The sequence below is a fragment of the Falco peregrinus genome, chromosome W (assembly GCF_023634155.1).
Source record: "Falco peregrinus isolate bFalPer1 chromosome W, bFalPer1.pri, whole genome shotgun sequence".
Classification (NCBI taxonomy): domain Eukaryota; kingdom Metazoa; phylum Chordata; class Aves; order Falconiformes; family Falconidae; genus Falco; species Falco peregrinus.
In genome coordinates this window covers 6,738,901-6,753,175 of record NC_073743.1, presented here as the reverse complement: position 1 = coordinate 6,753,175, position 14,275 = coordinate 6,738,901, and the positions used below count along the sequence as shown (strand labels likewise).

The window sequence follows — 14,275 nt, the reverse complement described above, 5'->3', positions numbered from 1 at the left end:
AATCAAACTTTGATTAAAACTGCAATTCTATATCAAGTGAAACACTTTTTTTTTTTTTTTTAATAAGGCACCATACACTGGCAACTTTGAGAATAAAACCACCTATTTTAATTTCTGAAATGGAAAGTAGCAATCTAACTTTATGAGCTCTTCTCTGAAAACTCTGCCATTCTAGATAAATAGTAGATAAAGTAGATAAAAAATAGAGCACTTAATTCCAGATGAAATTAGAATTGAAAGCAAACACACACCTGATAAACTCCCAAGAGATCCGCAACAACAAAAAAAGAAAATATACATGCAAGGAAAGGATAGAATCAGACCCAGCAATTGTTTCTGCCTACTCAGCACACAGAAATATAATAGATATTTGCAGATAACCATTGCAGACATTTATTATTGCAGTTTATGGATGATAAATTCTACCACACAATAAAATGTGTGCCTCTAGTGTTTTACACAGGCAATAATAGCTTAAATTCCTAAATGAAAACTTTCAACAAGACTACTATAGAACACTACTGTAACATACTGGTTAGTAAAATTGGCAAGTCATACTCTAAAAGAAACCATGTTGAAAAATCTTATTGTTCTTAAAATCTCACATATACACTAAATTTATAAGGTTGGAGGGTGGGGCAAAATTTATTGCATACTTTCCAAAAAGCTTATGTATATAACCAGGGCAGCTTGACATTTAAAGAAGTCCTTTTCACTATTCCACAATAAAATACGCTTTGTATCAAGTAAGAAAATAGTTTCTACTAAATATATGCAAAATTTCTATTTACAAATAGTTTCATGAACTGTTTTCACCTTCAACCAGATGGATAATTTTAGTTGATCAGAGTATGCCCCCTTACATCTTGTCAAAGGTTAAAAATGCTGGTTACTTGGCTGGAATCCATTGTTATTTTTTGCTGGACTTAAAACTATCCTGTATCTATCCTCATGCAAATTAACCTCTTGAAAGTTTGGTTTGGTTTTTTTTTTTCCCACCTGTATCAGGTAAAAAGGGCTAATAAAACCCCCAAGAACTAGCTTCTCCAAGTTTGGCCAATAAGGAGACGCTATTTATTTATGTAGGTTCACTGCTCCTCCCTTACTAAATTTTATAAAAACAAACAAGTACTTCAGGACTTTCACACACAAAAAATAGAACCAACAAAACCAACCCCCAAAACTGCACTACACACTCCTCCTAAGAAGCACAGCATAGAAATAATAAATATGATTAAATTCAATAACAGACTCTGAAGAGTCACAGCAAAGGTAATATATACTATTGAGTATAACCACAGGCAAGAAGATATGAATTAAATATTCATCATAAAGCTTGATTTTGTATACCTGTTTTTGTCAGTGTTTTATCTTATGCTTTAAAAAAAGAAACGCCATTTTAAATCCATGAAAGCTTTCTCAAAGCAATTTCCAATAAATGCTTGTTCCTTAAATAAGTTCTGTAATTACTGAAAATTTTTTTCAGACTTCAAAACATTTCATAAGTCTCGTTTATATATTAAACTGCCGCCCCCCCCCCGCTAATTTTTAATTACACCCCCACGCCCCGGCTAATTTTTAATTACAAACAGAAAAATCTGAAACCATTACTTTAAAAGAACAAAGAAATATCCAGTAGATCCTGAGATTTTCCACGTTATCATATTTGCAAGCTGCCTTATAGGACCATATATACATTTTTCATAGTTGGTTATTTTTTTTTAAAGAGTCAGTCATATCTCAGAGAATATAAAGTAGACAATTATATACATGTTCACTTTTAAAACCATAAATAAGTCTCAGATTGCTATGTAAAAGCTACTTAAAAATTCTTCAAAACCAGAACAAAAGAAATACATACATAGAAAACACATTGCTAAAGATCTGTTAAATTAGATGCACAGCTAAGAACTCAATAACAGCTATTCCATATTATTCTAGTAGGAAAAAAAAATTAAAGTTTACATATAAAGCATGATAGAAAGTAGGGACAGATATAAAAGGAATCACGTCAGGCAATCAATTTCACTTCAGTCAAGGTGACTACACTGCTACAGTATCTGAACAGATCTCACTGGTATATTAAACATCATTCCTAACATGTCAAATGTAGATGATAAAGGAAGGAGCTATAAACAAATTCCATTATCAGTATGCTCAAGTTTTTTTTCCCTCTCCATTCAAGTATTGCTGGGATTTTACTCTTCTCTATTGTTTCATGCAAGATTTGACATGTGTGTCCAGGAGAACAGAAGATCAAAGAATGCACTATTAGGGTTGGAACATGGTGAGGCTTGTGATTGCCCTGTGGGACAAAGGGTTCCCACACAACAGCAGAGTACTGTGAAAGTTTTAAAATATTTTATGTTGCACCTGACTCAAAATGGATCAGAAGAACAGGTGTGGCTGTTGCACAGGCCTCTTTAAAAACAAACAAACCCCATCCCTTTCTATCAACAGAAGTTATGCAACTTAAAAACAAACCCATCCCTCCTAATACTTGGACTTTCAAGGAAAAATCATAAATAAAAGTATTTTTTTCAACCAACTCCAATTAAATTTATTTAGCTATCAAGGATAACAAGGGCAATAAGAAAAGCTTTTATAGATACATTGGCGATGAAAGGAAGACTAGGGAAAACATGGACCCTCTCTGGAAGGAAATGGGAGACCTGGTTACTTGGGACATGGAGAAGGCTGAGGTACTCAATGACTTCTTTGCCTCGGTCTTCACCAACAAGTGCTCCAGCCACATCACCCAAGTCGCAGAAGGCAAAGGCAGGGACTGGGTGAATGAAGAACCACCTGCTATAGGAGAAGATGAGGTTTGAGACCATCCAAGGAACTTGAAGGTGCACAAGTCCATGGCGCTTGATGAGGTGCATCTGCGGGTCCTGAGGGAACTGGCAGATGAAGTGGCTGAGCTGCTATCCATCATATTTGAGAAATCATGGCAGTCTGGTGAAGTTCCCACTGACAGGAAAAGGGGAAACATAACCCCCATTTTTAAAAAGGGAAATAAGGAAGAGCTGGGAAACTATAGGCTGGTCAGTCTCACCTCTGTGCCCAGTAAGATCATCCTCCTGGAAACTATGCTAAGGCACGTGGAAAATAAGGAGGTGATTGATGACAGTCAACATGGCTTCACTAAGGGCAAATCGTGCCTGACAAATTTGGTGGCCTTTTATGATGAGGTTAAAGCGTTGATGGATGAGGGAAGAGCAACTGACGTCATCTACCTGGACTTGTACAAAGCTTTTGACACTGTCCTGCATGACATCCTTGTCTCTAAATTGGAGAGACATGGATTTGATGGATGGACCACTTGGTGGATAAGGAATTGGCTGAATGGCCGCACTCAAAAGAGTCAACGTGGTCAACGGCTCAATGTCCAAGTGGAGACTGGTGACAACTGGCATTCCTGGACGGGGGATCAAGTGCACCCTCAGCAAGTTTGCCAATGACACCAAGTTGAGTGGTGTGGTGGACATGCTGGAGGGAAGGGATGCCATCCAGAGGGACCTGGACAGGCTAGAGAGGTGAAGTTCAACAAGGCTAAATGCAAGGTCTTGCACATGGGTTGGGGCAATCCCAAGCACAAATATAGCCTGGGTGGAGAATGGATTCAGAGCAGCTCTTAGGAGCAGGACTTGGGGGTGTTGGTAAATGAGAAGCTTGACATGACCCAGCAACGTGTATTTGCATCCCAGAAAGCCAACAATATCCTGGGCTGCATCAAAATAAGGGTGGCCAGCAGGTTGAGGGAAGTGATTTCCCCTCTACTCTGCTCTTATGAGACCCTACATGGAGCGCACTGTTCAGCTCTGGGGCCCACAACATAAGGACATCGACCTGTTGGAGTGAGTCTGGAGGAGGGCCACAAAGACGATCAGAGGGATGGAGCACCTCTCCTATGAAGAAAGGCTGAGAGAGTTGGGGTTGTTCAGCCTGGAGAAGAGAAGGCTCCAGGGAGACCTTATTGCAGCCTTTCAGTACTTAAAGGGGGCTTATAAGAAAGATAAGAACAGACATTTTAGTAGGGCCTGTAGAGATAGGACAAGGGGGAATGGTTTTAAATTAAAAGAGGGTAGATGTAGACTAGATATTAGGAAGACATTCTTTACTGTGAGGGTGGTGGGGCACTGGAACAGGTTGCCCAGAGAAGTTGTGGATGCCCCATCCCTGGAAGTGTTCAGGACCAGGTTGGATGGGGCTTTGAGCAACCTGGTCTAGTGGAAAGTGTCCCTGCCTATGGCAGGGGGGTTGGAACTAGGTGATCTTAGGTCTATTATTAGATCTATATTAGATCTATATGAACTTATATGACCTTAGGTCCCTTCTAACCCAAACTGTGCTATGATTCATGATTTTATGATATCGAAACATTTAGCATAATAATCACAAACCAAACTATGTTCTTTCAAAAGAAAAAGAAAATCCATCTAGCTGGCATAATCAAAATGTATTTTTGGCTGCTTTGCTTCCCCTCCAAGGAAACAGGACCAGGTAATGACATTCTGCCCAATATTTAGTGATGTTATTTTAAATTGGTTTAACTGGACAGCACAGATTACACTCTTCTAGTCTCAAATTCTTTGAAGATAAATAATTGTTCAGCTCTACGTATCAGCTCAAATTGTTGATAGCATTTACAGTACATAAAGAATGCTTTTCATCATCTCTAGTTATATCAAAACCTCCTGTGATTTCCTGAAATGAACAAGATTTTAAGTGTTCTCATCTCATAGCAATAAATATTTATTGAACAATCTGTCAAATATCCAGCTTCAAAAGACAACTGGCTTGGAGGCATATATATGTTAATTATGGTTTTTGAATTCTTCAGCAACTGAAGCTGTAGACCTATACTTTCAAATAAATTTTATTCATATTTTTTCCTTGTTCTTAAAGTGAAGAAATAGGGAAAAAAGGCAAAACAGAAAAATCAAGAAGTGTAAGGGAATATTTTAGTATAATATGAATACAATGCTACAACAATAAAAATTACCTGGCCTAAAAGAGCTGGCCTTGCAGTCCAGCAGGTCAATATGACATTATTTAATGCATTCTAAAGTAATTGGGCTAAGCTGGCAAGTATGGTGTAAAAACAACAGGGACTTTTTTCTTTGGGAGAAAAGTTCATTTACAGTCTACCATTTGACTGTTTCTCACATATTCAGCAGAAACATGTTTATCCTTTTTAAGGCAGTATCAGAAGTACGTTTTCACTGGTAATTAAAAGCAGTTCAAAACACAGAATATTTAAGTTATTCCACATCCAGATAACAGGTAGAAAAGTTTAAAAAATATTATTTTTACCTTTTCTAGCTTTTTAGCCTCAATATGTCGCAGCACCTGTTCCCTCCAGTCATGAGGGACTTGACTTTTTCCTGGAGGGTCTAATAAAGAATGGTCAGAGTTAACCCTTGGGTTTGATCTCTTTGAAGGGCTAGTCCATGAGTAATTAAAGTCACTAACTGACATAGTTCTTTCTGGTATTTCATTCACCAATGGCCGAGCACTCTGTGGTCGGGGTATGTTTGGACCATCAATGCTATATGTCCTGGCAGAAAGAGGTCTCTGTTGCCCAGACATTACTGGTGGAGCTATTCCTACTGAATGCAAGTCTCTGTATGTTAAATAGTCCCCCTCAGGAACCCGGGCCCACCTTGAAGGTCCAATATCCCCAAGATTTATAGAAGCTGTAGAGGATATGCTGCTCTGCCTTTGAAGAGTATGTCTGGTTGCTCCCAGGAACAGTCTATCATTTGGTGGAATAGCCCACACATTTACATGTCTCCCAGCAATCTGTTGTTGAGTGTTATACACAGCACTGGCTCGGACATTGTTATGGTTGGATAAATTCATATTGGCAGAATGCTTTACATAGCTGGGGATTTCTGTGCTGTCAGACCTAAGCAGACATGAAAGAGGTAAGCTGCCTTGTTCTACTTGGGTGTTTTGTTTCTGGGGCCGCAAGGTATCTTTCGTTGTTGGACTGCTGCTGTACTGAATACTATACTGGGGAGTGCAAAACATCTGTGCACCACTTATCGCTGATCTTACTACATTAGCACCTTCAGGACTGTGATTTGAGTCAAACTTGAACACAGTTTTTGTAGAAGATACTAAAGCAGATGACGACAATGGCCCAGGAAAAACCTGAAAAGGCTGATCATACAGAAGAGTAGTGGATTTACTTCGGACTATGTTTTTTCCATCTGCACTACTAGATGTTGATTTTACCACTGAGTTTGGCTGTTGAGATCCATCCTCATTAACAATATCATAGATTTCCAGACTGGTGTCCATACTGGTGATGCTGTGAGATTTCATCACAGGACCACTTCTCTGTGGGGACAAATCTTCAGTGCTTCTTGAAACAGACAGCTCAGCAGAAGAATCACCATCAACTGTAGTGCTTCTTGTCAGTTCATCTTTACTGGGAGACTGCAGTGCATCCTCAGGATGTCCATTTACTTTATTTATAGGATATTTATTTCCATTTTCCAAGTACTGGCTTTCTTCTTTCATATTGTTATTCAAAAAGCCCTTTACTGAAACTATTTTCTGTGTTTGTAACCTTTCTACAGGAACTGGCACTGCTGCTTCACTAACCAGTTTATTGATATTCATGTTTATTTGGTCTGTTTTGTGAGACTCCTCTGTAGGAGTGCTTAGATCAACACCTTTTCTTATCAGGCCTAATCTTTCTTCAATGCTTAATTTGTATTCAGACAAATTTGTAACCTCTTGCACGTAATTTCTTTCTTCTACTATAATGCTCAATTCACCTCCATTTTGCAAAAGATTATTCAAATTTTCATCTTCTTGCCTGGAAAAAAAGATGGCTCTTAAAAGAAATTCCAAAATGGACCAACATATTCCTTTAAGAACTGTTTTAGAAAAAATAATCATTAACATGCAAGACAGCCATGCTGTACACACAATACAGGACAAAGACCAATATACAACCAAATTTATGATTTGCTACCTTACCATTACAAAAATATATTATACAGAGGGCTCATTTTGGCAACTCTTGTGTCATCAATTTTGTTGATCATATTTTGATGTCAGAAGTTTAATTAAATTCAACAGGAACTGAAGACAGTTTAAAAGTGTCAGAAAGTACAAAGTGACAATAACTGTATTTTATCAAATACTTGACATTTCCATGACAATTTTGGCCAAATGTCTTGTTTCTATTGGCAAATTTAAAAAAAAAAAAAAAAAGGCACCTTTTAACTAGAACTACAAAAAGATAAACAATCTGTAAGTACATTCTAAGTTTCTAAGTGCTTTTTATAATTTAGTAATAAAATTTATTTTCAACATTATGCAAATAAAAACATAGAGCTTTTAAAATGGTGTATTGAAAGTATTTTTCAGGCATAACAAATTATTAAGGGTGAAATTATTATACCATATTAATATTACAGATGGGAACCATGTCTTTTATACTAAAATTGGCCTCTCAATTTTATTGTCCTTTTTTTTTTTGGTTTTGGGTTTGGTGGTTGGGGTTTTGTTGGTTTTTTTTTTAAAAAAAACCCCAAACACCCAAACCTATTCCATTATTTAACATTATTTTAAAACATTAAAATTTAAATTATTTCACGAATGATAAAAGAATCATTAACTAAATAAAGGAATGGACGTGTAATATGAAAGATTAAGTAACATTTTTCTATTATATTTGTTCAGTGGTATACAGTATTTTACAAACCTGATATTGGATAATACAGCAGCATGCATTTCTTTGTCTGGAGAACAGAGAGAAATATCTTGGCTACTATCAGTATTTAAGGAAACAGAATCTGACATTTGAGAAGGAGAGGAACAGTTGCTGTTATTTTGATTGCTATTGTGGGTAGCTTCATCTGAGAAGGAATCGGCATCTTTTGAATCATCTGAAATAAAAAATTGCCAATTTAGTTAAACGGCTATTAAACAGATGTCTGTAATGTGTGGATGTTACAGTGTTTAGAAACAGTATCTTGTTCTTCAGTAATACTTATTACTGGAAGCTAACATATAAGCTAACACATTTGCAAACTTTGTATAAACTTATAAAAGACTGTTGGCAACAGCTCCTATTTTTAAAATATGTCTCAATGTAAAAAGCCCTCACCTGGTAATGAAATTTACCTTGTTGCTTTATTCCAAGTTTCCTTAGCATAAACTAGTGTACTACATTATGCAGTATTTTCCAAAAATATCTATCAAATCATATTTCTGTTTTTGTAATGATTCCCAAGTTTTCAATTACAAGTCTATTAGCCCTTATGAATGCAAAGTACACTGCTTCACATGAAGGATTTTGAAAGTGTGCACAGTTCCTGCTTTTGAACATTCTGTCATTGTTAAATAGCTATTTATTAGATCAAACAGTCTGGAAAGACCTAGACCTCTGGTTGAACTCTATATAGTTTTATACATGTAAAAAACAGGAAAGAAAAATGTTCTTCTGCAGAGCTGGAACCAATGCATTCCCATGCTTTGCAGATCACCTAGGACAACATTTTCAGTCATTTACACCTGTGCACATTGATTCTTAATGCATGCATACTTACATCCTACATCCATGTAAAAATCATTTATCTGCGGGACTTCAAGCCAGCCACGATTTTGACATGGGCAAACATAAGTGTACAAACAAATGCATTTAAATGTTTGCTTCAAGACACAGTTAAAGTTGCCAAGCGCATAAATTTTGTGAAGCTATTTTCTATCTCCAGAGACAAGAAAGAAGTTTTGACTTAGTACTTTAGCCAGGCATAAACCCCTAAATATGACATTGATAAACGTCAGTCTCTTCACCTGCATGTGATCCTCAGCAGACTCTCTCTTGCTACCTCCATGTGGTTTTCCTTCCTCCTCACTAAATCTTACCCTTTTACATGTAATGTCCAGAAAAGCCTTTCATCCTGGAAAGTACTGGACTAGGATATCATATGAAGCAAAATACAATTTGCTTTTCAACTGTTAAATTTTGTTTTCTCTGAATCCTAGGTCATTCCCTACTCTTAAGGAAATGGTTACCCAGACTGAAACTATCTTTCAGAGAATATAAAACTTAGTTAACAAAAAAAAATTTCTGAAGTTTCCTATGAGAGGAAAGAAGAAAAAAATGAGTAAAGTGACTCTGGAGGAGTTGACACAAGAGAAGTTTATTCTCAAACCTTAGGAAGAGAGCACAACTTCTCTGAGAAATTTAAACAAGTGATAATTGCTGCCAAAAGCAGCAGCAGTCCACAAAATTGGAGGGGGGGGGGGGGGGGGGGAGGGAGAAGAATATGGAATATTTCCAAGGTAAATACCACATTCTGCAATCCTTTTCTTAAACATATCAAGAGTGTGTTCAAGCTAATGGTCCCCCAAAACACAAGCACCTCCTTTCCCCCTCTGCTTTTAAACTAATGACAAGAATCAAGAAAATTAGGATGTGAACACAGCTTTCTCTACCACACACTCAAATATAAGATAATGCAGTATTTTTTTTCTGCTTTCATTACTTAGCAGTAACAAAAAAGGTTAGATACCATAGTTAAGAGCTACCACTTTTGGTTGATTTATGGAGGTTTCTATCAGCGGTGGTCGCATTTCTGCCATTTTCATCTCTTCATCAGAGGAGAGTTCTTCTGATTCCTGCTAAAGGAAAACCAGCTTTATTATGCTGTGCATATTTTAAAAGCGCTTAAAAGGTTAAGTAAAAGCTATCTAAACTGTCACCCACTGAACAATAAAGGGGAAAAGATAAATAAGCAGCACAGGCATAACAGCAACTGTGTAGTGCAAGTCAACTGAACATAGTAATACTTGCCACTGAATTAATTTTAAGAAGCAGCATAGGCAGACTTGCATTGTCACTGATGAACAGTCAAACCGGTATAACTTCAACCAAAAGAATCTACTTGGAGCAAGCAGATGCAGCCTCTGTTCCACCACTGGAAAGAACCTCCAGTTGAGTTCAAGTCAGAAAGTTATCACTGTACCAGCGAACACTCCAGACTGACTAGCTGGGTATTGAATTTGCAGAAAAGAGTTCAAACTGAAACAGTTATGGAGTAGCATTACCAAGACAATCTTAGGAATGGAGAGCTATGCTGTGATAAAAGACTGAATGACTTTGGCTCGCCTAGTTTAGCAAAAAAAGAGCAAGCGTGGCTTGGGTTGATACCTTTAAGTTTACATTGGGGATAAATTCCAAAAGGAACAGAAGTTATTTATCTTCAAGAACAACTGGCAGAGGAATAAAGTGATGCTGAATACATTTCAGCTACAAATCACTAGTTCCTAATTATAAGATGGCACTCAGTGCACTTATGAAAGAGATTAACTGACAAAGCTGCTGCAAGAACAGCCATGTGACTGATTCAGTATCCTACTGCCAGGCCTGTATAGCTATTATTTTCAAAACCCAATTGTTTTCAATAATATTTTGAGGAGAAAAAGCCTTCTTTCCCTAAAGTAGAAACTTCTTTCTAGTAAGCATGCTTCCTCTTTCAAATGCTACAGAAATCTATGTCACAGATTGCAAAAATAGTCTATCAATGTTCATTTTTTCTTACAAGTTTCAGAACATTTAATGTATAGAACCTACTGGAGTACCACCTTTCCCATGATACTAAATACTTGGCCAGTTCTTTGGACTGAAGGAAGGACAAACCTGACTGAGATGTAGCAAACAATGTATGATAGTCTTCATTAAAAAAAATCCACCTGTTTCTCTGCAATCGGAACAAACCACCTCTTCACTGCCTCTGCAACATTTCCTTTGCCCTTGGATGTAACATACAACAAGCGTAATCAATGTTGAAATGAAAAAAAAAACCCCACAAACTTAGAAGCATGCATAGTTTAGATACCTGGATTCAACTGCAACAGAATTACCAGCATGTTATAACATGGAAGTAAGGAATTCAGTATCCCTGATCAACTATGCACTGCTGCCTCATTTACTTACTGACAAACAGCCAGCTTCAAAGAATTGCTGTCACTATCATTAGACAACTAATATGATTTTCTGAAATTATGTATTTAAACTAAAGAAAAATGTCAAACCCAATATTTTCAGAAAGGATGTAGAAACAGGAACACACTAGCAGGGAAAAAGCCAGCAACAGCCATAACTGCTTATCAGAAAGCCTCTTCAGCAAAAGCATGATATACACATGTTCCACTGCTTACACAACACAGGCAAAAATAATCTGCTTGAGAAATGAAAAAAGCATTTTACAGGTTGTGATTGGCAACTAATGAAGTGACAGGTTCCAAAATTTGTCATATGTCTGAAACACTAAATAAAAAATGAATACATGTTGTTTATCACAGAGACGTACAAAGAGTTCAGAAGTTAAAAATCTCTGTCTCTTTACAAGGAGTAGATACAATTTCAGTCATATTCATGACAGCTCACTAATAAATGCAGAGGAATACATTTTTTTTTAAACCCAACTTTTACTTTTTATTCCAAATGAATGGGCACAGTCACTTAGATATAAAAGTTTTTGATTGCTCCCACTAATTAGATATACTGATGTTTCAGTGACAATTATAATCAATTATTTACTAAACAACTGACAATCAAGCAAAAACTGGAAAATCCTATCTAAGAATGAGTATTTTCACAGTTTGATACTTAGGTCAACTTTTAATTGAGCTTGCTTTATTTTTCTTTAAATGTATATATCTTTCATTATGAACTTTTTATTAGCTATTTCAAATTTTACTTAATATAGTCTGAAGTGAGAAAAATATTGCATTACAAACCATCTGTACTTACAGCACTTATGGATGACAGTTTTCTATTGTCAACATAAATTTTAATCTCTCAGAGTAACAAATTCAATACAACACCAGCACAATTTTTTGACTGCTATGATGTTCATCACAATGCCATACCTTGAGTGTGTCTTCATGGTTGACAATTGTTTTCGTGTTCTGCAAGGTTTTAACAAGTGCAGTCATCTGTGAATTTGCAGTGCTGTGCTTAGCTTCTGGCTCAGTAGGCTTCTGCACAGAGCTTCCTGCTGAATATTGCTTTCTCTCATCTGCTCTGTTCTTTATTGCAGCAATTTCTGAAGTCTACATGATTAAGAACATTAGTAGAAAAAACATCCTGAAAGGTTTTCAGTAACATGATAGTTAGAGTTAACATATATTTTGGGAAACTATGGAATGGAAAATCTGAGCTTTGAAATGATAAAGTATGAAATGCACCAGGTAGAGAGAGATGTCTGCAGATTACTGAGGTACAGTCCCTACCCTTTGACAATCAGTTTGACTCTCCTCCTTATTGGAGTCAATTTGTACCATTAAATTTCCAGTTAAATAAAAAATGGCCAAGAATATCTACAATGAGACATGTCAGCACCAAACAGTAGTCCTATCATGCTACATCAACCTGTTAGTGATTCCTGTGCCAACTTGCTACAATTACCTTGCCAACTTATAGTGCAAAACCTTCAGTCATGAGGGCAGCGGCAAGATCCTTAGAGATTATCCTGATTTTTATTGTAAAGTCTGGCAGATAAAGGAGGATCAGAGGGTGACAAAGATGCCATCCTCCAGAAAATGAAGAAGCCAGCTTCTTAACACATCCATAGTTTGTATTTGCCTGAGAATCAAGTCACTTTCCTTGTTCTTAGTGTCAGAGGAAAATTGTTACTGCAAAACAGACATTTATTACAGGCTTCTTCAGATGGTGAAGAGGTAAGTTCTGTTCTTTGACATGCTTTCCTGCTAAAGCATCATTGCTGAGAAAGAAGAGAAATAAAAGGAATCAATGACACTCTAGATCTTTGGAAGTTCTTGCAAAGTCAGAAGAGAATAACCTTTACCCCCACATCTTTTACAGAAACTGTCTGGCCTTCTCGTTTTGACTCCCTGGCAATATCTTCAGTAGATTCTTCATCCTTTAGTCTATGTACAATTGTCTGGACTGTTTTAACCATATTCTTCAGTTCATCAGGATATGGAGTTGGATATCTCTTTAGGTTTCCTTCCTGTGTAACAAAAAGCAATAATGTTGTGAATTTAATTAAATGCTATAATTAAAACATCAGTTTTAAAACAGACAATGATTTAGGACAAAACATTGAGCGGAGCAATCAAGTATTTCCACTTCACTGTTTGGTCTATCTGGATTAACTCAGACTTCAGTCTATAAAACCCAGCAAGATTACAAATCACTGTTATTTTTTTTTAATTTGTCCATTAATTGCAAGCTGGAAGAATTATTACAGCTGTAATTAACTTAAAGAAAATTAAAGATTAATCATTGTTTCCCCACAGCACCATCAGTCTAATAGTCTTCTAGTTATGCCTTACATTGTCTTACATCAGCTGAGACTTTTCCCCTTGTGCTTCACTTTAAACAATGGGCATGTCTGTCAGGAAGTATTTCATCCTGTTAGATACTCTTAAACTAACAACTGAAGACTTGATTTCTTCAGCAGAGTGAAATCCACAGCCAGAGTAAGGAAAAGGATGGGAACTGGGGGTAGAAGGAGAAGAGGGAGCAAAGCCCCAAGTATTAAAAATAAATTCAATACTAACCCGAGGTGGTGCCTGCCTCTCATCTTTGTCTTCATCACACTCAAATGCCACCTGAGCACGCTGTTTCCTCTGTTCCTCCCACAGAGATGGATTGAAACTTTCATTATCAGATATGAACATAACTAAATAATAATAAAAAAAGATTCTTGTAAGAATGGGATACATTATACTTTATTTTTCCTGGATGGAACTGATGTGTTTTTGTATGTATTCTTAAAAGATAAGAGACTAGCAGCACCATAAATTGATGACTAGCTGCACTGCTACTGCTTTATGAACTTGACTGTATTTTCATAACAGTAAAATCCCTTTTTGTAAAGTAAAAAAATAATTCATACACACAGCTGTAAACTAGTCTGAACACTCCCAGTTGCAGATTTTCAGCAGAACTCTGATGCAAAGTATTTTTATTCATATATATACACATATGAAAATATGTATTTTATATTAAAAAAGTAAATTATACTTTTATATATAGCCTGACTTCAGTGACGTGGTCTCATTAAGTATGTATAAAAGCATTCACCTGATTTCACTTCATGAAAAATAAAAAAAAAAGAATAAATTACTAATCTTGAAAAAAACAAAAGCACCTAAAACTTAATGTAAACACATGATTTTGCAGAAGTTATATAAATGACAGGACTGTTACAAAGTATTACTTGCTTAATTTTACAAAAGGAAAAAAACAAAAAAAAAAAATCTTTTAGTT

The 14,275-nt window shown here is 36.3% G+C and overlaps 1 protein-coding gene across 17 annotated transcripts in view; it reads right to left on the bottom strand.

Moving 5' to 3' along the window:
• The window catches only part of LOC129783186 (erbin-like), a 121,408-nt gene that overhangs the window by 18,045 nt on the left and 89,088 nt on the right, over positions 1-14,275 (bottom strand). For 13 of the 17 annotated variants that reach the window (XM_055793056.1, XM_055793055.1, XM_055793043.1 and 10 more), the window contains 6 exons: positions 13,564-13,685; positions 12,846-13,010; positions 11,908-12,090; positions 9,546-9,654; positions 7,730-7,913; positions 5,320-6,835 (listed from right to left, as the gene is read on the bottom strand). In XM_055793056.1, coding sequence (XP_055649031.1) covers positions 5,320-6,835; positions 7,730-7,913; positions 9,546-9,654; positions 11,908-12,090; positions 12,846-13,010; positions 13,564-13,685 — 2,279 coding nt within the window. The remainder of the gene's footprint in view (positions 1-5,319; positions 6,836-7,729; positions 7,914-9,545; positions 9,655-11,907; positions 12,091-12,845; positions 13,011-13,563; positions 13,686-14,275) is intronic. The other 4 variants (XM_055793054.1, XM_055793051.1, XM_055793057.1 and 1 more) reach the window with 1 other exon arrangement.